Source organism: Elephas maximus, chromosome 16 (genome assembly GCF_024166365.1).
Source record: "Elephas maximus indicus isolate mEleMax1 chromosome 16, mEleMax1 primary haplotype, whole genome shotgun sequence".
NCBI lineage: Eukaryota > Metazoa > Chordata > Mammalia > Proboscidea > Elephantidae > Elephas > Elephas maximus.
The window spans coordinates 20,886,774-20,909,477 of NC_064834.1; the positions used below are offsets into that span (position 1 = coordinate 20,886,774).

The 22,704-nt window shown below is 38.0% G+C and overlaps 2 protein-coding genes across 5 annotated transcripts in view; one reads left to right on the plus strand and one right to left on the minus strand.

Annotated features, from left to right (window-relative positions):
- Positions 1 to 14,962, minus strand: part of LRRTM3 (leucine rich repeat transmembrane neuronal 3) — a 197,682-nt gene extending 182,720 nt beyond the window's left edge. Inside the window, exons 1-2 of the mRNA XM_049856015.1 lie at positions 14,827 to 14,962; positions 12,953 to 14,484 (exon numbers count right to left, since the gene is read on the minus strand). Coding sequence (XP_049711972.1) covers positions 12,953 to 14,484; positions 14,827 to 14,830 — 1,536 coding nt within the window. The 5' untranslated portion in view covers positions 14,831 to 14,962. The remainder of the gene's footprint in view (positions 1 to 12,952; positions 14,485 to 14,826) is intronic.
- Positions 1 to 22,704, plus strand: part of CTNNA3 (catenin alpha 3) — a 1,852,175-nt gene that overhangs the window by 779,823 nt on the left and 1,049,648 nt on the right. The window lies entirely within an intron of this gene.

Consider the following 22,704-nt stretch of genomic DNA (forward strand, 5'->3'; position numbering starts at 1 on the left):
TTGGAGCTACAAAAGAGTTCCTGCAGGATGCATGCTGGTAGTGGAGCACACGGAAACGTTTATAAGCCTAAACCTGTTCTGTCATATTACCAGAGGTAGCATCTGCACTTGGGTATGGTTGAAATACAAATTGAAGATCAGATAGTCTTTTTTTTTTTTCCTTTTAACTAATCAGTGGGCTACTGTGAGCTGAGCTAACAAAATGGGAATAATTAAACCATCGATTATTTCTACACAGCACGCTGCTCGATCTTAAAGTTGAATATAAGGAGTGAGCAGGGACAGGTTACACAATGAACAAGGTACACAGGGGCTGAATGGTGCTTACCTACTAATCTGTAGTGCACAGTTTCACCTGGTTGTACCACAAACCCAGATGAAAATTGTTCATTACAGATTAGTAAGTAAACACCATTAAGCCCATGGGTACCTTGCTTACTGTAAGCCGGTGCATATCGTACTTACTGGTTAATCTGCCCCTGGGAGATAGTATTGGTTCAAAAAGTTATATGCAAATTTGGCCTCTAGAAATATAAGCTGTGGTCTTGGCACTGAAAACCACTGAATACATTTTGCCATAAATTTCTTGTCTATATGAATGGTTATAAGTTAATTAACCACTGAGTTTCATTCAGTTATCTACATAGACTCTCTTGAATAAAAAATTGAAAACTGTAAATTTCAGAATAGTGGTTTTTATGTTTTGAAACTATGAGCCTTGAGGCTGGGGGCATCTACCTGAGCTACACTAAGCAGACCTTACTACCAAAAATAAAAACAAAGACCTGATTACTTCTTTTATTCTGTTTTATGAGAATGGGAACAAAGGAAATTATGATAATTTTTGAAACACTGTAAGTAAACACTAGGTATATAGTAAGCAAGAGTGATATAGGTTAGAAGTAAAAAAAAAAAAAAGATGGGAATGAGTGTAGTGAAATCTGGGGAATGCAATTCTTGGAAGATATTAAAGAATAAAATTGAATTGGCTCTGAATTTCACAACTTACTGCCTTCAAACAGAAGATAAAAAAGTGGGGTGCAAGATTTTCAAAAATCCTTATAGTTGCATGTTTTCATGACTAAAAATAGGTTTCATATCAATTCTCTTATTATACCCATTCTAAAAATGAATCTGCTCTGTTGATGGCAAAGATTACCATGGTCCAGAGCCTGAGCAATACCACAAGTGAAAGGAATATGTGGATAGTCCTCAAATCTGCCCTGTCTTACAAATCATAGTTAAATTAAGACTTAAAAATGTATTAGGGATGGATGCCATTTTTATTTCTGAAATTAAACTAGAATTTAAAAAAGTTATAGTTCTTTATTTATAGAACCAAACAAAGCTGCTGAATACAAATAGATTCCTGACTCTCCTTTTAATAAAATGATCAGACTCTGTCATTTTAAGTATTGCTTTCCTAAGAGATAGAAAACTATTACTATTTTCCTTTTCACCTAGTCAGAAAGTGCATATTCAAATAGTATAAACTGACTTATAAATAAAGGTTGGTTAGAGAGGAAAATTGAAAGAAATTCGAGGTGGAGATGAGAAAAGAAGTTCAGTGAAAAGAAGTAACAGGGAGAAGAGAAAGGAGGAAAGGAGAGACCCAGCAAAGTGCAGGCGCGCAATCCTATATGATCAGATGCACCTTCTGCATAATCAAAGATGCAAAGATGAGCATTACCATTTATCATCTTGAGCATTTAATCTTTGAAGCACAGTTCCTTTGAAAATATGTTTAATCAGGAAGCCAAAGACCTCTGACTCAGCCTCTGTGATATAGCGTAGGGTGGCCACTTTGTGTGGTAAGAGATGAGAGGCCCTGGAATAAGTCTAAAGGAAAAGCCTTATGGATCTTGGGAAGGGATGAGAAGGCATCCAACTAAATAGCAAATGACCTCTCCCGGAGTGTTGTGGCGGGGGGCGGGGGTGGCAGTGAGCAAAGAGAGATCACAAATACATGGTTTTTAATGCAAAAATTGACTACTCAGACTCCACTAAAATTAAGGTATTTTCATACTTAGAATTAAATATTCTTTCTATATGTCACAATTTTTCTTAGCTCCTAGTCGTTTTAACATATCTCTTAAAGTGTTCATACCTTTGGTGTCTATCATAAGGAGAATTGTCAGTAGGTTATTCACAACATAGGAACAATTTAAATTAGAACATGATTAAAGCAACTGTATTTTTGTATGAATAAATTTTGAAAATAGTTAAATGATAAATGAAATGACTGTAGATGCTGAAAATTGTATATAAAATAAAAAACAAAAAATGTTTATGTTGACTAAATAAAGATGAGGCTGACAAAAGTAACTAGAAGTTTCTATAAAGAGTTGAAATATTAGCTTTACACTGTTCCCAATAATAACCTTATAATCACCAGCAAATCAATTCAACAGACATCTACCCTGAATAAATGACTATACCAACTACTATTGGAAGATGAAAGAAGGTCCATTTCCTCAAAAAGCTTACACAGACACATTAATAATTATGCTATAAGTTATTCTGTGACATAGACTCCAGTGTCGTTACGTGCCATTGAGTTGGTTCCAACTCATAGTGACCCTATGTACAACAGAAAGAAACACTGCTGGGTCCAGCGCCATCCTCACAATCATTGTCATGTTTAATCTCGTCGCAGCCACTGCGTCAGTCCATCTTGTTGAGGGTCTTCTTCTTTTTCACTGACCCTCTACTTTACCAAGCATGATGTCCTTCTCCAGGGACTGATTCTTCCTGACAACATGTCCTAAGTATGTGAGATGTAGTCTCACCATCCTTGGTTCTAAGGAACATTCTGGTTGTAGACTCCAGTAGATATATAAAATACCATGGGAAATGAGAAAGGAAAAGGTTAAGAAGGCTTCTAGAGTGAATGGAATTTGAGTTGGATCCTTAGAAAGGCTCAGAGATTGATAGGAGGACTCGGGAGGGAGGAAAGCCATTTCCCACAAAGGAAACAACGTGAGTAGAAGCATAAAGCAGGAAAGCACATGGTACCTCAAGAACTGGCCAGTGTCATAGCATGGAAAATGGCATGGAAATAAAGGTGGAGGTGCTGTTTGGGCTTTGTAGGAAGGTTAAGGATGTTGCCTTTATATGCCACCATCATACTTCAGTCTTTATCATGTGCCCAGATGTCCGTGTGTTTATGGCAGTTTACATTCTATTTCTTGGAAGTTCTGTCAGAAACCTGTCATTCCAAATAAAAATAAATAGCAGAATATAACTGTTAAAAAATATTGTGGCACTGACATTCTTAGCAGTTGGAGCTAATGAAGGGAAGGAGAAAGTTACTGTTCTGTGCCAAATTCGGTGCTAAGTGATTTTATCTATGTCCTCTCATTTAATTCTCATAGGATTTTTATGAGTATTAAACTAAATAATATATGAAATGTGCCTAGAATAATGTACATAAAAATATTCAAGAAATGCTGTTTCTTTACTGTCTTGGAACAAACCTGTGATGATTATATTATTTTACACTTTTTTTTTAAGATGAGGATGCTAAGACTCAAGATTTTGCAGATATTAAGTGCCAAAACCCGAATCCAAACTGGTTCTTCCTGGATCCATAGCCCAAGTTCTTTCTAGTAAACAGTGTTATCTCTAGGTGAGAAAAACGAAGGAGAGAGCTCAAGTACAATGGCAATTTACTGAAGAAATTCCCCAAACTATGTATTTTTTAATTAAACAAGGATCATTTGCCCTTCTTTCATTTCTTTGGGAAGGTGCAACGTCATCTTTAAGAAAAATACAGAGAGATCTGTGCAGGATGGTTTCTGAGGGACTTACAAAGCCTTTTGCCCCCTCCAGTACCATTCTCAACCCTGCTGGTTATGCTTGTTCTTAGTGTATGTGTTTCTTACATTTAGCTAAAAGCCCCTGTTTAAATGCAAGTGCCCTTGGAAGGGACAATACTTTAATACAGGTCTTCATCTAGAAAGAGATACTTAGTAAGGAATAAGGAACCGAGAGAGCCCGGTGCCATTGGATGGAGGAATTTCAGTACAGATAATCTTTCTAAATGGAGAAAAGACACAGAAATGGGAGGCTGGGAAGACAGAAGGAAGACATCCCAGATCTGATAATCTAGAGACAAACCTAGTCTGTCTGATATCTACAACCATACAGCTGACAAATTAGCCTCTGACTTTCTAACAGAATCAAAATTTGATGCAGAATTCTGCAAAAGTAGGCAAAGTTGGGATACTCAAAGAATGGCAACAAGATCTGCAGGCAGAAAGGAACACAAAACAGAACAACCAGTGAACAAAAGAAACGTCTCTATTAGAAGTTAGAAAATAGAAGTAATCTGAAGCTTAAATCCAAGAATATAATGGAGCACTTAGAGGGTAACTCCACTTACTGTCAAGAATGTGAAAAATAATGCCCATCATTTAGGATTTTTAAGATTAAGAAATACCCAATATTAGATTTTGGCTCTATTTTCTTTTTCTACTTTGACCTTTTCTCTTTTTAATTTATAGCTTGCTTAGTGCTTTTACGCTTCAGTGTAAACTAATAAAAACCCCACACATCTCTGTGTGTTAGACCATAATAAGGACCAAGGTAAAGACCATAAAGATATATGTAGATTTTTATGGCTTGCTACCCAGTCCTTCTTGTAAAAATACATAAGACCAAGTGCCTGCTGCCTTGTAATGATCGTGAGATGGGCCTGAGTGGGCGCCTGAGGTTTGGAAGGATACCGTACCAGCAGACTAGAATTTAGCTAGCAGAAGGATACGCAAATGGTAAGTCACCTAGAAATCATTTCTTCAGGGGATGTGTAGTTTGGCTAAGAGAAGCCTTGTGTGGACGGGGTATGAATTATTTTAGGGCAGTTCTTTAAGAAGGAGACAAGCTACAGGACTAATGGGTGAAACTTACAGGAAGATGGAGTCAGTAGAAGAACTCTGTTCTTGTATTTAAAAGAATGGATTGAGCTTATGAAAGGTATAAGAAGCTTCTTGTCAAATCATGAGATATTATATATATATATATAATAAATATACATAAATTCCTGGAACATTATAAGGACTCAATTACACACATATATACATACACAAATGTGCAATAAAATATGAATCATAACCTTAGGAGAAGGATGTGAAATCTTTTTCTAGACATCTATAGCATCCCTGGCTTGGTAGAAAACACCAAATACTTAGGTAATATGGCTGCAGCTATAAAAAACAGATCTTTAAATGTTCCATTTTAATCATCATTCAGTGATGTTATGTAACCATCCAGTGCATAAATGATAACACCCAAGCCATACATTGATGAGTATGTGCCAGCTGATATCAAAGTGCTGGGTTAGGTTTTCAGCTTATTTCCCTGGTGGCTCGGTGGCTAAGAGCTCGGCTGCTAACCAAAATGTCAGCAGTTCAAATCCACCAGCCACTTCTTGGGAACCCTACGGGGACAGTTCTGCTCTGTCCTGTAGGATCACTATGAGTCAGAACCAACTCGATAGCACATAACAACAAGGGAGTTTTCACTGTTGTAATCTTATCACAGGTTTATTAGGGTTTTTAAAGCCACTCTGCTACTCTGGCCTCAACATGATGTATTCCACAAGTTTCCTTTTAACTTCCTTGGGAGATTCAGGTTGATTTCATCAAGGGGAGGGAGGTATACGAATGTATCTTCCAGAAAGATTAACAGCTCAATAACAATGGTAAGAAGCACTTTTTAGCTGCATGTAGGGCCACCCTATCAAACCACGAATACCACTCGATAGTCACTTCTTACAACAGCCTGATTGTCTGAGGACAGTTTCTTCTCACACCCACTTCATTAATAAGCTTGATCACCAAAAGTGCTGAATAAAGATTTATACTTAATTGAAGTTCTTTTCTCTTTACTGGCAAAATTTATTTTATACCCTGGATGGATGTAATTAGTGCAATGAAGCTTTAAAAGAAATTGCCTTTGTAAACCTAGTATTTGCCATATCATCTTACGTGTGAGGCCAAAAATTTTTACATTTTATCTTTGAGAAGTTAAAATTCTGATTCTTGGTATGCTTTTGATTGGTGAAATACAATTGAGTACTGGCTTACAAAGGAGCCCTGCTGGTGCAGTGCTGCTAACCAAAAGGTCAGAGGTTTGAACCCACCAGCCGCTCTGCAGGAAAAAGATGTGGCAGTCTATGTCTGTCAAGATTACAGCTATGGGGCAGTTCTACTCTGTCTTATAGGGTTGCTGTGAGTTGGAATTGACTCCGTGGCAAAGGGTTTGGTTTTGGTTTTGGGTACTCCTATATATAAAGTCCAGAAACCCTGTTGATGTAGTGGTTAAGAGCTCTGGCTGCTAACCAAAAGGTCAGCAGTTCGAATGCACCAGGCACTCCTTGGAAGCCCTATGAGCCAGTTCTACTCTATCCTATAATAGGGTCGCTATAAGTCGGAATCTACTTGACGGCAACGAGATTGGCTTTGGGTTTTGGTTATACATAAAGTCTGATACTTTGTTTTCTAGGAGTTAAGAGGGGAGACAGTAAGCTTTAATAGTTTGCTAGACTGGTAATTCAACTATATTTCCTTTTTCTTCCATTGAAAATCAGAAAATATTGTAGAGGTGATTTGTAGGCTGTCTGGGAAAGGAGGAAGGGCCAGCCAATCTTTATTGAGTTTTGTGGTCTAATATTTAATGCAAGTAACTTTTCAATTGTAGATAATGCTGTTCCTTTGAATGAAATGATCATATTGAGTTTATTTATAGGTGGGCAGCCATGTTTTTTACTGGTTTAGCCATGTTTTTTGTTTGTTTTGTGATATAGGAAGTAGGGGCTCTTTCATATAAAGAGAATAACAATTTAAGAGGGGGAGAAAGGAACAAAGGAAATTCCTTCTTTGGGGAAGTGAGAGCCCCTGAAAATAAAAAGATATGGAAAATTGTCAATTTTCATGGTGACATTTTCTGAATAGGATTCTCTTTTTTAAATTTTTTTCCCCAGTAAATTATTATTCAGTATGGGAGTTCTACTAGAAAATACAGTTGCGAAATAGATAGCCTCTCCTTGGTCTTGAAAGGCAAGTTGGAAATTCTTGTTCTGTCCATGGTCCTGGAATTCTCAGATGTTCAGGACGAACTTGAGTATCCACCTGCAACCCTATGATGTTAAAGCATCATAAAACTCATGAATGCTTATTCTACTGCAAAACTACCATCCTCTCTGCTCTCTAGTGATTTTCTAGGAACTCAGCTGTCAAAGAGGAGCAGCTTGTATCTACTTAAATAATAAGAATTTTAGAAATATATCTGATACCTCATACTTGGTACAACCAGTTACATCAATGCTGTTAAATCTCCGATATGTTGGTCATTCTTTGATGAAAGGCTACGAGTACTCTAGAGTATTTAATTTTGCATAAGCAAAAGGTTTTTATACTGATATTCCCTGAGTGTAGTTGATAAAGAAGCCCTGGTGGCACAATGGTTAAGTGGCCTGAGGCTAATGGGAGAAAAGATCCAGCGATCTGCTCCCATAAAGATGACGGCCTAGGAAACCCTATTTTGTCCTATAGGATTGGAATCAACTCCAAAGCAGACAACAACATACTTGATAAAGTCAACAGGATCTCTGTAGTAGACGGAGGTTTTCAGTACAGTGTTTTATTAAATAAAAATAAAGTAGGTATCATGTGATTGATTTCTGGAATGTGTGATAATCCCACTGTAACATGTTATGAGCAATTAACTTTTTCTCGGTAGTGATGTCATCTTGCCATGTAAATGTTATATTTACCTAGAATAAAGTCAAGAAGGGCTCAAAACAGTGGTACTGGAGAAGAGATGTGTAAGTTGTTGATTGAGAACCCTTGCTATACTGACCTGATTTGGGACACTATTAGAATTTTGTTGTAGTGTGATAACATTTTGATTCATTGTTCTTTGGTTGGAGTCTTCATTTATTTCATCTGTTTTACATTGTGACAAGTATTGATAAGATCCTAGACAGATAATATGATGTGAAAGCACCCATGTTTTTATGGAAACCAAGAGTCAAAGAGAAATTAAGTTCTAGACTCACTGCCAAGTCTCAGAAATCATGTTAATATAAAATGGGTTTGGGCCTCTGTAACATAGAGGCTAAATGATTTCTTTTTGACCCAGGACAAACGTAGAACATCAGCACACAGTTAAGTACCTCACTGCATGCTCTTTGAAAGGAATAGCTAGTTGCTATCTTAAATTTTATGAAGTAATTTACACATTTGCTTCTCACAATAATTATATGAAGTCAATAATATATACCCATTTTACAGATAGGTAAATTTAAGTTCAGAAAAGCTAGTAAGTTTTCATAAGACCACCTGAGTAGCAAGTATCAGAGAAACTTGAATTTCGGTCTTATTTTCTAAGACCCATATTCTACCATTCGTGTCTGTGATATTTCCCTCAAATCAAAAAGAACCTTAAACTATTTCTTTTTATTTAGATCTTCTCTGTAGTAATTTTATTGTATTCTGTCTGACAATCCAACTAAAGAAAACCGCCAACTATTTTGGAGTCTAAGCAAAATCTGGGACTAATTCCATTGGCCATTATGATTAGGGAAAGAGTTACTTTCAATTATGTATTATTTTTTATCAGTTTTCCACAGTCATCTACTATAAGAATTTTCCAAAGCTATTTCACTTCCATTTATTCTATTTTTCTCAACAACTATTATTCAAATTTACTGATGTCATCTTTCCTGCTCATAGCAGTCTCCTGACTGCCTCTGATTTTCTATGTAGGTACCTAAGAGAATACACACCTAGCAAAACACCATGGCTTCCCAACAGATCCAGATTCTAATGGGAATCCAAGGAAAAGGGACTAGAAGAAGTGACACAGTTTCTCAAATTTTTTTTTTTTTTAAATTTCTTATGGCTCAATGCTCATTTGTCATGTCTGGAACTCATTTTGTCTTAGGCTTCATGGCCTGGTGCTTCTTTGTGATGCTAGTCTAATCCATACTTTAAATCAACTATTTGAAGTTCTCTTTTGGGTAAATGTCAAGGGAAGAAGAAGACTGTTTATGTACCTATAGCATTCTAAACACCTTTGCCAAATCCACAAAACTGACTCTGCATTCTCCTTCTCCAGAAGGAGAGCATAATTTCATTATCTATGGCTCTTTGACAATGATGTTATAGCCTAGGAGGTGATGATTCATAAATTTTTTTTTTTTTTTTTTATGAATCATCATCTCCTAGGCTATAACATCATTGTCAAAGAGCCTAACAGAACCAGTGTTCAGCTGGCGGGCAAGGGAGAGGGAGGCAGAAAGCACTGGGGCGAAGCGCACGTCACTGGCCTGATCAGCAAACTGGACAGTTGTCAAGCCAGAGGCGGAGGCCTCCTGACTTAGTAGCTCAGATAGTCCTACCGACCTGTGCGTAACTGATGCTGATTCCTTCAATGTTAATACTGAAACTCATTTTCCCCAACCTAAATTACAGTATGCTGCCAGTGGAAAATATTAACTCATTTAATGAAACTATCAGGATATTTGGCCACCACTGATTCATATAAACACTTCAAAATATCTCTTATCTATTGTTATTACATTATTTCTTGCTTTTCATGTTTGGGCACTTATTTCTAGTCCTCACTTCCTGTTCCATGGCCTCTGTTCTGGCATTTTTTAAAGTCAATATGCAGAATATAACTTCCAAAAATTACATTTTAAGTATATTTCCCAGGGAAATGGACTAAAATGGAATTCAAATTCGATGCACAGATCAAGAAATATATGATGTAAATCACATTTACATCAGGATTCGGAATTAAAAGCTAAACCGTGCATGAATAGCTGTAGTTTGTCTATTCAACCACTGGAGGTCACTGCTACTCCACAGAAATACAGCTTATGGCCTGTTTGTCTACTTCGGTAGTTGACTCACCAAATCAACTAAAAAATGGTTTAAATTCTCTGAAAAGATGTAATGTCAACATCCTTGGAAAATACAAACTCATTTAAAAGGAATATATCTTGCATAAGCATTGCTTAGAAGACTGGCACTGGGACTATTAACTCTGCTGTGGCGGGTGTACCGGGGCTAATAGAAACAGGAAAAAAAAAAAAATCCTGCGTGTAATTCAAAGAGCTTCAACTGGATTTCGTTCTGTTCTGTAAAGCACTCACAGTACTGACTAAATCCATTCTGCATCAATGTGTCTCTGTTGTATAATTCAGCAGGTCAGGCCGTTTATTTAAATGTTGCCACCTTTGAAGGAAGTCAAATATTTCTCATAAATTTGCACTGAGAAATTGTCTCCATTATAATTCTCTAATGCGCAATGAGTTTGAAAGAATCGTGTGAATTGATTTATGGCATGTTGACTGGAAAGTGCCATGAGGGTGGGGTGGGTGGCAACAACTTCAGAGCAGAAGAACATTCACCGGTTGGCTTGGTGATATTTATGGTGGGGAACTAGCTACTGTCTAACCTAGGAGAATTACATGTTATTAGAAGATCCTGGAAACTAGAAACGCTTCATTCCTGAAGGGGCAAAAATAACTGTTTTTTTTTTTTCCTGACAATATCATGTCCTGAATTAAAACCATTTTCTATTTGAGAGATTTTTATTTTGGTTCTTATTATTAAATTTATTAAGTACTTAAGTTAGGCACTAAAAAATGGCCAGCCCTCAAAGTGTTGGTCATTCATTTAATCTTATATGGCATTTCACACACTAGCTGTCTTTGAATTTTAGGAACACTTTTTAATACATCAAGCACATTTTATATTTACGAGTAGCACCACAGCATTGAGAATTTGCAAGAATTCAAAAATATAAGTATAAATATGCCTTGCCTAAATATATTTGATATCCATCACAATGAGGCAGAAGGTAGTCAGAGAAAAAAAATGGGCTTTTACACTTTAACACGGCATTTAATTAATACAATCATCTTTAGTACAGTAAAAATAAGGATAGCCAAAGATAATTTCTTTTTTAGACGGAATACTGACATATTATGAAAAATGTGAAATCACAACTTCAGTGAAAAACAATGCAGTAGACTCAGTCATCCAGTTCACAGGACTGTAAGGAAGTGCCTGCATTATTAATCAGTCGGGGATATGTGACTATTGGCCACTGACAAATGTATATTCACCGTTATTCACGGGTAAAGATACTGTAGCAATGATATTCTTCCGAACTGGCATCTATTTTAAGATTTAATCAAAATCAAAGTATCCTCGAGAAATTCACTTTAAATGCCTCTTTTTCTTTATTGCTTATGAAACTACGATTTTGATCATCTGACTTCCTTGCAATTATATTTCATGGTGACTTGCCTAGATTTTTTCCTCTCAGCATATTTCAAGCCTCCAAACTATGTAAGAAATGATGGTAAAAACAGCCATTCACTTTCTCCTTTTTGCTGCAGTGATTCTGTTTTGAAAGAACAGGAACATGGTTAAAGGTGTCAAGACAAATTCAATGAAACAGCCTAAATGTTGGATTCCTGATTTCAGTTCCTGGAAGAGAATTGTTCATTTTGGAGGATGAAAGACAATACAGCCTAAAGATACTCTTCTAAAATCTTAATGGACTGTGGTCGAACTGACTGAAATACAGAGGCTCTGATATTTGTGCTGCAGTCAATAAACTTTGACCAACGACATACAAACATGCATGCAGCCTGCAGACTGCCAACAGGGTCTGCACAGAATCCTACTGATGGATGAGTTCGCAATACAGATGCACACAGGGACACAGTGATGCCGGCAATAGAAAAGCAAGAGACAATTGCCATAGGATTGCTCTTTTTCCCCCCCTAGGATTTAGTTTATACATTTAGTTAAGGTGTTATCAAAGTGACCCTTTTCAGTGAGGCTGCTGGTAGAAAGCGTGTCTTGGAACGTGTTCTCTTGAAGCATCTGAATGAAGTGTCAGTCGTTAAGGACTGGTGTGTGCAGGGCGCATAATGGAACACAACAGGACAGCCTGACAAATCCTAAACAGGAGAACAGGACAGGGCTAACGATTCTGCTGACTACATTAGGGTCTTTGAAAGAGCTGGAAAGAGAAATTCTGGCAAGCTCTCAACCACATGCATGTAGCAAGCCACCTTCGCAAACGCAAGCCTCATTTGTGAAAACTCTCCAACGTGAGGAGCAGTGGAGAAATCTGCCTCCTCAAATTTGCCTCCTGACGATTTTATTGTTTTTTTTGAAATGTACAGGCCAGAGGAAATTGACAGTGAAACCTTTGGTCTGATATTACAGGGACTGGTTTGTGAGATAAGACTTCTAGTCTCAAACTTTGTGTTTTTACCATCTCTCCACAGTTGCCAACTTGCTGCATATTAACCCTTCCCCCTGCTTCCTCCTGGGCTTGTCTTATGGTAATTAAAACACTCATGGTACTGCTTGAACCCAGCACCACATTTTGACAACTTCCTGCATTTTTCTTATTAAGCCAGGCATTGTTTCAAGGCTCTGTCTCTACAGGTTCCTGTGCTCAAGTCATCTAAAACTGGTTCGAGCTCCCGAGTACCTGGGATCATTTACTTTTTCCTTGATTTGCTAATGAACTGCAAACCTAGAACTGTAGATTTTGTCCTACCAGAAGGAGAAAACCGCAGATGTGGGGCATTACTTATGAAAGAAGTTTTATCCTAGAACAAGTGTGACATTAATGGAATCAATTAAGGGTCTTATACAATAGGCATTCTATTATAACCAGAGTCCAAGCTTCACATTGATTGTGGTATTGAAATTTCAATGGGTTGATTATGTATGAGAGGAAAATGACCGGTATTATGAATGTGCTAAAACTGACAGGGGAAGACCTTGCCAGCAAAGTGAGAGGGAGAGGGAAGGGAGAGGGGGCACCACGTTCCCTTTATAGTCACCAGAGTTCAATACAGCACCACTTATGTCCCAGCTTTTAAGAGCGTTTTTATCACAACGGTTCATACCTCACACTCCCTGGAGCCTGATTTGCTATAGGTGCAGGGTCCCGTCCCATTCAGCAGCATCTCGCTGGTCTCCGTGTTGGTGGGTTTGTAATCTACATAAAATTCCTGGGTGCTGGGAGTCATTTGCTTTAGGGACTGTCTTTTCTTTTTCCTGTGCCTTCGCATGAGGGAGCGTTGCTGCAGCTGCTTCATGCTCGCAGGGTACCGCTTCCATGACACGTAGATAACGAGCAGGATGACGAGCACAGACAGGAAAAGGGCCACGCTGCCCGCGATGATTTTATGGAAAGAGATGTGCTCCGTGTCAGCATCGGTCTCTGGCCCGGGCTCCGTGGCTCCCACCGTGGGGGGCAAGGGGGGCTTGCTCTCATGCTTCGGCCTGGGGAGCTTGGGCTTAAATGTGGGCTTTGGGAGCGCCCTGGCCAGATCAAACCTCTCCGTGGTGCTTTTGCCACAGATGCTGTAGTTCTTTACCGCATCAATTACATTGACTCCTTGCAGCTCTTTGGGACTGGCACAGATAATTGTATTCTCCCTCAAACCTTTAAAACTTTTCAGCCAGTTTACCAGGGAACAAATGTTTCTGCTGCATTCCCATATATTCCCGGCCAGACTGATGTCATTGAGGGATATCCAAGAATCCAAAATCTCTTGACCAATAAATGTGAGCTTGTTGGAATCCAGGTTGAGGCGCTGCAGATTGGGGACACACTGGAAAACACTGGGTCCACTGAAAGCTTCGATCTCATTGCCCGATAAATCAAGCCTCTGTAAGGAGCTCCAGGTCCACGCCATGGTCTGTCCTATGACACTGATCTTATTCCACTGCAAGTAAAGGTTCTGTAGGCTCACCAGCCTCGGAAACAGGGCCAGGTTGAGCTTGGAAAACTGATTGTGCTCCAGGTGAAGTTCTTTGAGTCTGATCATGCCAGCAAAGACATTCCTGGCTAAACTTCGGATCCGGTTATATCCCAGGTCCAAAAGTTCCAGGTTGCGGCAGTCTTGGAATATTCGCACAGGGATGGTTCTCAGGGAGTTAGACCGCAAGTGTAAACTCAGCAGTTTCCGCAAGCCCCGAAACTGTTCAGATCCCAGAGAATGCAGCTGATTATAGGACAGGTCCAAGTTCCTTAAATTTGTCACAGGTCTGAAGGTATTGTTAAGAAAATAGGAGATTCGGTTGGAACTCAGAATCAACTCTTTGAGTCTGCGTATTCCATTGAAAGCATTCTCGTCAATATTGGTGATATGGTTATGGTCAAGGTATAGCCAGGTGAGCTGGTTGAGCCCTTTAAATTGATTATACTTAAGTTTCTGTAGGCTGTTATAGCGAAGGGACAAACCTAAGCAACCAGCAGATATACTTGAGGGTATCTCCTGTAATTTCTGAGATTCACAATATACCATTTTGCCTTCACACCTACAGCCCTTAGGGCATCCTCGTTCAGCAGAAGAAAGCATTGTCAGTAAGACAGTGGGGGCTATAACCAGTGCTACAGCTGATCCGCTCAGTAGCCTAATTACATTGAAACCTGGAAATAAAAACAACTTAGAAAAGTTATCCCCCCAAAAAAAGAATTCATTCATTTTTAATCAAGCAAAAATAGGCATATATATTTTCATTAAGAAAAAATTTTTAATCTGAATAACAACATTTAACATCTACTATGATTTCCATGTGATTTAAAGAGAATTGTCTTTAGGATTTTTTTTTTTTTTTTTAATAGTTAAGCAAGGAAATGTGTCCACTAAACAACTGGATTTATAGCCTTAGAGCAGAGCAAGGTAATCTCTAAAATAATTAAGGCAGAATTAATACGTAGACTAGAGTTTTTTTTTTTTAAGAATAAAATAAGAAAAATGACAAAACATACCCATCCTTTGTATTGTTCAAAGGTCGTCCTTAGGTCTTTTGCTTTGGCTTAGGGGGCCACTTGCATGACAGCCCCTGTCAGCTGCACTGTAGTGAGTCAGGGCTCGCTGACACCCAGGAAGAAAAATTGGACCCCTTGGGAGATGGACCGATTTTGGGACATTATTCTTTGCCAGCCACGCAGAACACTCCAAGAACAAATAAATCCCAACACCGCATTCACAGCAAAACATCGAAATCTTCCTAGGTAATAGGATCTTCATGGATGTTACGTTTTTGCATCTTTACAGTTTTTTTTTTTGGGGGGGGTAAAAAAAAAAAAAAAAAAACCTGGCTTCTACAATGTCTTCTTATCAGAAAGCATGATGTATTCCTCCAGGCAGCGTGGGGCTACCTGAGCTGCCCCATCTGTATTCCATAGCCCAGCAGTTGTGGTGGTGAGCGCCCAGTTCAGCCACAGAGCTGCGTTGGAGCCCAGCAGGCAGGAGAGCCCCGTCCCTCGCACACACTCAGCTCACTTCTGCAGACTGGCATTCTGAGAGCTGCTCGGACTGTTGCTTGGTTTCGGTGAATGCAGTCTTATGTAAAGCTGCCCCCAGTGGCGAAGAACGTTATGGGCATGTGCAGAAATGTCTCTCTTTTATCTTGCAAATGAGCAGACTCTCTGCTGGAAAATGAATGATTCTTTTGGGTGGCTCAATAGGAACTGAATGGTCACCGTAATCAATAACTAGCAACGTTTTCTGTAATTTCCAAGTCTTGTTTTACAATTTGGCACTGTCTTTATTTTCTGCGTCCACTTAATCGCTAAACATGTACTGCTCAGAGTTTTTCTGGAGCTTGACGTTAAGTTCACGGACGGTGTGTCAGTTTTTCTTAACCTCGATGTAGGCTTTGAACTGAAATTTATAAAATGAATTATCGGGTTTTTCACAGAGAAGCATTAACTGCCTGCCCATTTGACCTGTTGAAGTCACAGGCATTATATAATGCAAGGTATCTCAGGATGCTAGACACATACATTTTGGAAGAGAGGAGATAACTAATGACATATGAATTAATGGATCTAATAGCCTTTCTTTTTTTCCCTACAAAAAATACAGTTGGTTTTACGGCTTATGTCTTGGTTGCTTTTTTTTTTTTTTTTTCTTATTAGAAGAGAAATAAACCATTCTTAGCATCAGTAGAAGGATCAAGTGATCATTTGGTTCTGAGTTTATCGACGCTGCTATTCACTGCTTTAAATGGGCTATCTTATCTTTAAACAATGGGTGTTCCATTATAACATCCATTTTAAAGGTGAGGAAACTGAGACTTGGAGAGGTAACTCAATAAAAGCCATATAACACACAAGTGCCAAGGCTGAGATTTAGAACCACATCCCTCTTATGCCCAAACCTCTAACCACTAGATGATACTGCTTCAACAACATACTTACTTTCATTTTTAAAGTGAGTCAAGTGGAAATTAGGCTGATTAGCAGATTGGGACAGGGAAATGCTAATCAACAAATGCCTTTTCCCTAGAATAGGGTTGCAGAAGGTTCGTTGGTCTGAAGTACTTAAAGAAGTATTATAAAAACTAAGGAGAAAGAGTTTAGCCTAGTGGTTAAGAACACAGACTGGCACCTAGGTTCAAATCCTGGCTACTGCTTACTTATCTTCGCTGTGCTTCAGTTTTCTCATCTGCAAAATGGGCATGATAATTAAAATGTACTTCATAGACATGCTTTGAGGATTAAGTCATCTTAATATCTGGAAAGTACTTACAATGGTGTGTGTCACATAATAAGCCTGTGTTAGCTGTTTTTTTTTTTTTTAATATAAACCTTATTGCATTTTTTTCCCAAGCTGGTATTGAATGTTGATTAGTATTTAATACTGACTACACTGACTTTTTTTTTTTTTAACACTGACTGTCGTTAACTCACAAAGAACTACTTCAATGAAAGCCTTTTCATATTGTGCACAGTAGTTTCTGAGATTCAGGAAGTTTTACCTTCTTTGTTGAGAAACCTTTCTAAATCTCCATTTTTTCAGCCTTACCTTTAGAGCGAATCTTTTGCTTCTGTGCACCATGATTAGTAATTCGTGTTTTATTCTTTTCTTCTTCAAAGCAAAGCAGTGATAAACTTCTGACCCCTGATGACCATTTTGTTCAAAACTAAATGGTATGCTTCTTTAAAAAGTTTGCCTTGTTAGTCTGTGTTAGGTGAACTGGCTATGGAAATTTCTAGAGAGCTTTTATATTTTCCAAGGATGAGAAGTTTGATAAAGGTTAGTCATCATAATCAGAAGGGATCCCACAGATACGGTCTAGTGAAAGTCACTAATTCCTCAGCATTATGCTCTAAGTCATGATTCCCCTAAATGATCCATAATATGACTGCATCTAAAGTCTGAGACCTTCTTAAAAATGTACATTTCCCAACTCCTTGCCCTAGATCCTGATTCAGTGGGATAGGGGAGGGGTGCTTATCATCAGGCTCTGATGGATAACTAGATTTAAGAAATTCACTGTAAGGGACCAATTAAAAATAATAGTGAGTTTTATTCCGATGGGAAGAGAATGATGAACACAAACATTCTATTGGCATGTAAATTCTATGAGGATAGAATCATTATTTTATTTCTTTCAGTTTCCTTAATGCCTATAAGAGCACCTGGCACTTCACAGATGCTCAATAAATATTTATTGATTAAGTACATTTTATAGGAGTCACAAGTGCAAGTTGATATTGTATTGAACTGATTACGTAATATTGGTTTTGTGTACGTGAGATTGACCCCCACAGATTTCCTCCGCCAGTGGGATTGGATACAGTTTTGGAGAAAGTTTTCTTGTTTCCAGCTTTCCAAGAGATTAGAAAGTAGCAAAACTTAGATGGTCAGCACATGACCTTAACTTTTCATGCAGACATTTCTTGTCTTTATGATTAGACTGTAAGTTTTGTGAGAACAGTAAACATGCTTTTGAAAATTCCCCATGGATCATTTCCTAAGGGTAACAATTTGAGCCTTTATCATCTAATTTTCCAATTGGAGCTTGACAACTTATATGTCTCAAAAAATACTAAGGAGGATCTGAATTATAACCCCTCCAGTTCTCTCATATCAGAAGTCCTGGTGGCGCAGTGGTTAAAGCACTTGGCTGCTTGCCTAAAGGTTGGTGGTTCCAACCCACCAGCCACTCTGCAGGAGAAGGATACGGCAGCTTGCTTTCGTAAAGATTTATAGCTTTGGAAACCCTATGGGGCAGTTCTACCCTGTCCTATAGAGTTGGTATGTGTTGGAATCAACTTGACCAGCAGTGGGTTTGGTTTTTTGGTTTTTCTCATCTGTCTCTGTTGCACTTCCCCATAGGAAGTAGTCAACAAGACATCTGTTTTGCCTGACAGCTGCAGCGGGCTGCTCTAGGATGGCTAGAGGACCCGTCAGCTCTGTTCTTTGTCCATCTCTCACTCCCTGGTGACAGAAGCAGAGTGGAACCCGTTGAGAATGTAGTTTTCTCACTCTGTTTTTCTTAAGAAAAATCTTCTTGGATTTATTTATGGTAAATAAAATTCTCCTCCATGTTACACACCTTGTCCTTAGTTTTCTGACCTGTTTCTGGTACATTGGCTCTGATCTTGTCTTGCCTTTTAGTTGTAACTTCACACTCACACTTTGAATCTCATAAATTGCCATTTCTTCTTAATATTGACAATTGGTGTCCTCTTGAAGGGCAATCAGTAGCCACTCTTAGATTGGGTCTACCTCCAGACACTTCTCTACCTTGGCACTACCACTTAAGCTGGCAACGCCACCAGCTGTGTCCTGGTTCAGGAGAATGAAGAGCCTGCAAAGGGAGAACTATCTGTGAGATTAGTGGAGAAATCCAAAAACAAGGTATTGAAATCCTAAACCAGACTGAATACGTGAAGTTGCAAAACTTACTCCAAAGATATAGAGCTGTCCCTAAAATGAAAACTTATGTCCTAAATGGTTTTAATAATTTGTTGTTAATCTTTTTTAAAATTTATTTTTCTCTTATTTGTTGACTACAGCAAGCTGATTATTTCTGAGTTGACTTTCAACAGAAGCCAAATTAGACTCCATTATGTATTTAGCAACTTTTTTTGCACTTAACAACACATACGGAATAAACCATAAACTACCTGACAAGTTAAACTTCCCCAGTGAATCTAGGACTTTAGTGATGTATACAATTATAAAACTTAGTGTCATGTACCTAAGCTGTTTTTTTTATTTTTAATTGCATTTGTTTAATTAAACATAGCTGAATGTACTTTGTTTAAATTGGGTAAATAAATCCAATCTCAGTATATAATGCGAAATTTCAGTCCTATATGAAACTGAATTGCCAAATAAAACTTAGAAAATCAAGGCTTAAATAGGGTGTACTGATATCTTAGTATGGGGATGGCCTCAGAGATTTCCTTCATTTATCAGATGCATAGTTCTAGGACCTGTTATGTACTAGACACTATTCTAGGCACTTGGAGCCCTGGCGGCACAGCGGTTAAGAGCCTGGCTGCTAACCAAAAGGTCGGCAGTTCCTCGGAAACCCTATGGGCCAGTTCTATTCTGTCCTATAGTGTCTCTATGAGTTGGAACCGATCTGACAGCAACTGGTTTGGGTTTTTTTTGGAATGCATCAGTGAGGAAAACAAAAATTCCTGTCCTTGTATAACTTGCATTCTAAAGCGTAAGATAGACTAAATAAATAAGTAAACATACATAGGTTTTATATACCTATGGGAGCAAGAAGAACAAGAAGAGTAAGGACGATTGGAAGTTCCAGGGTTGGGGTGGATTGCAATTTTAAGTAGGATGTTTAGGACCATTAAGAAAGTGACGTGAACACATCCTTGAAGTATGTGAGGTTGTTAGCCTTAAGGACATGGGGAATAGCTGGTGCTAAGGCCCTGAGGTAGAAGCAGATCATGTGCTCCATGAGCAGTAAACAGGCTGAGGAGTCTAGAGTGAAGGGGTCAAAGGGAAGAGTCGTTGGAAACGAAGTCAGAGAGGCACTAGGTCCAAATTTGGCTCTCACAAGTTTTCTTCACTTTTATGAGACTTTAATTTTGAAGCTATTTTTTTTAATATTAGGCCACGAGACACCATGATGTATTTTTAAATATTTTAAAGGTATTATAAAATCTTGGAACAGTTATAAAATGTTGAGTAAAATTAGCCCCCAACATGGGATTCTATTCAGATAGCCTAGACAGAGCAGCATCTTTTCATAGAGCCAAAAACGTTAATAAAGTTGAAAATTACTGAAAGGCCAGATATGGAAACATTTGGACTGAGTGTTCTAGAAAATAAATTTGGTGAACCCCAAAATATCTTTCTAGGATAATCTAGAGTATGGCATATACTATTTATTACATATGTCAGTTAACATTTGGAATTTGGAACTGGCTTTGGCCAAAAGTTCTGAAGATCTCAGTTTGCTCATCTGTAAAGCCAGACTAAAAAAACTTGCCCTATGACTATCTAAAGATTTCACTTTAGAATCAATTTCGTAATTTATGTGAAAGTACACTGTAAACCATAAAGTGCTATAAAATATTTCTGGAATCAGAGTACTATGAGAAAATTAATTTTTCTTTGATTCTATTTAGGCTGTCTAGTAGTTCACATAAGTAGAACGAATATTAAGCCTGGGGTCACCAAAAGGACCAAGGGCAGAGTCAGATAATCACCAATATTACTAAAAAAAAAATTCTCAGTATTCCTTTTTACATATAATTTTAATATCACAACCATGGATTATATAACATATATCATTTACATTCTGTATTCTAACTTGTAAAGTGCTTTTGCCAGTAAATGCATTTGAGCTAGATATCATAAAGAGCTTAATTTTGTGACTCAGGTCCCCTATTATATAGTAGGATTGCCAGAATGCCAGTGTAGATTTCCTTACAGTTATGGAAATAATTTCCTTCATTTCTGTTTGGTTAGAACTCTCATGTGCATTTCTACCCTTGCAATTATATATTTTGATCTTCCATCAGAGCATTAAAACTTTTCTGATATATTCTTGGTTTCCATCTGCTTGCTTCAATGGCTCCGTTGAAAACCCTGTCTGGTTGCTTATATGGTTGTGAGTGAACATCCCTGACTTAGATAAATGGGTGAAGTAGGTTCCAGGTCTGACCACTAAAAGCGTCTCACAGTGTCTTTCTGGAAAGTGGCAAATTCACATGACTAAGACCTTGCAAGTTTATCCAATGCATCCCCTTTGCCGCACTTGAAGTTACATTTATACAGCAGCATCAGCCCTTATTCTCAGGTTTCATTGCGTTCCTCACTGTCACTTCCTGGAGAAGTGGCCCGAAGCTAAATTTTGGGGATAGACAAATCTAACACTCTTAAAGTGTAACTCTTGGTGGAGAACTTTTGAAGACTGGAAATACTATGTGACTTCGAGGAAATACTTGTATTATTCTTTTTTTTAATGGAAATTTTAAAACATATACAAAGGTAGAGAGAACAACATACTAATCGTCAGCTTCAACCCTCAATATTTTGTGGTCTTGTTTCCCTGTTTCCACCTACCCTTCCACTGGTGGTGCAGTGGTTAAGAGCAGTGGCTGATAACCAAAAGGTTGGCAGTTCGAATCCACCAGGCACTCCTTAGAAACTCTCTGGGGTGGTTCTGCTCTATCCTAAGGGGTTGCTATGAGTTGAAATCCACTCAATGGCAATGGTTTTTTTCACATTTTTTTTCTTTCTGGAGTATTTTAAAAGCAAATCCCAGATACTATGTCGTTATTTTACACAAATAATGTGCAATTTGCCACCTGCTTCCCACAGGTATTTTCATAAGCGTGCTATGCCAATTTTTTTTATGGTGCATTTACGAAAATACCTGGAGGGGGGCTCGGTTGGCAAAGAAATGTAGAATGCACATACACCTGTGTTATTTGTGTAAAAACACTGTGCTTGTGTGTATAAATAATTTATTTCAGTGTACATTTCTAGCCTATAAGGACTTTTAATTTAATCATCTAGCATTATCACACCTAACAAATCAACAATAATTCCTTAAGATTTTTTTTTTAAACCCAGATCTAACCAACATCCACACCTTGCATTTGATTTTCGTGTCTCTGAATTTGCTTCTATTTTTTAATGACATCAATTTATTGGAGATACCAAGTCACTTGGATGATAGCTCTTCCCATATTCTACATTTGCCTGATTGCTTTCCCCTTGTGACATTTAACTTGCAAGAAGTAAGTTTTAATAGTATGTACATTGGGCAAGAATCTATCCATTAATTTAGGCAGGATATCCGACCCCAAATGGATACTTGGTACAGCTATTCACTCTTGGTAGCAAACTTAAGACTTGAACTTTTGAGTAATATGGGACTTAGAGCTTAGAGGAGAATACATACTTCTACTTTGTGGTATTTATACTATTAGGGAACTTAGTAATAGGTCAGCTGGCAAGTCTGAGAACATGAATTAATAATAACGTAATGTGAGTCTATATTGGTTTAAAATTCATATTTACCAGCATTTCTGTTCTTCACTTTCTATCCTGCATCCCTTTTGCCCGTAGTGAGCAAAAGCAATTATTCGATAATGTTCCTTGCCAAACAAACCTACTAACTTTTGTGTTGATATTGAGATGTTCTCCTAACAGAGGTCCAAAAAAATCCTACGAAGAAACGGCAATCAAAATTCATTTGTAGCCATTTATATTGAGAGAAATCAGTTTTCTAGCTTTTCGTTTAGAACAAATTCCATGAAGGAACGTGTGGCACCAGAGTCACACTGTAAAATTTAAAGCTATATATATATATATATGTGTATATATAAAAACCCATATATATCCAAATTATTCTTACAATTTCTTAC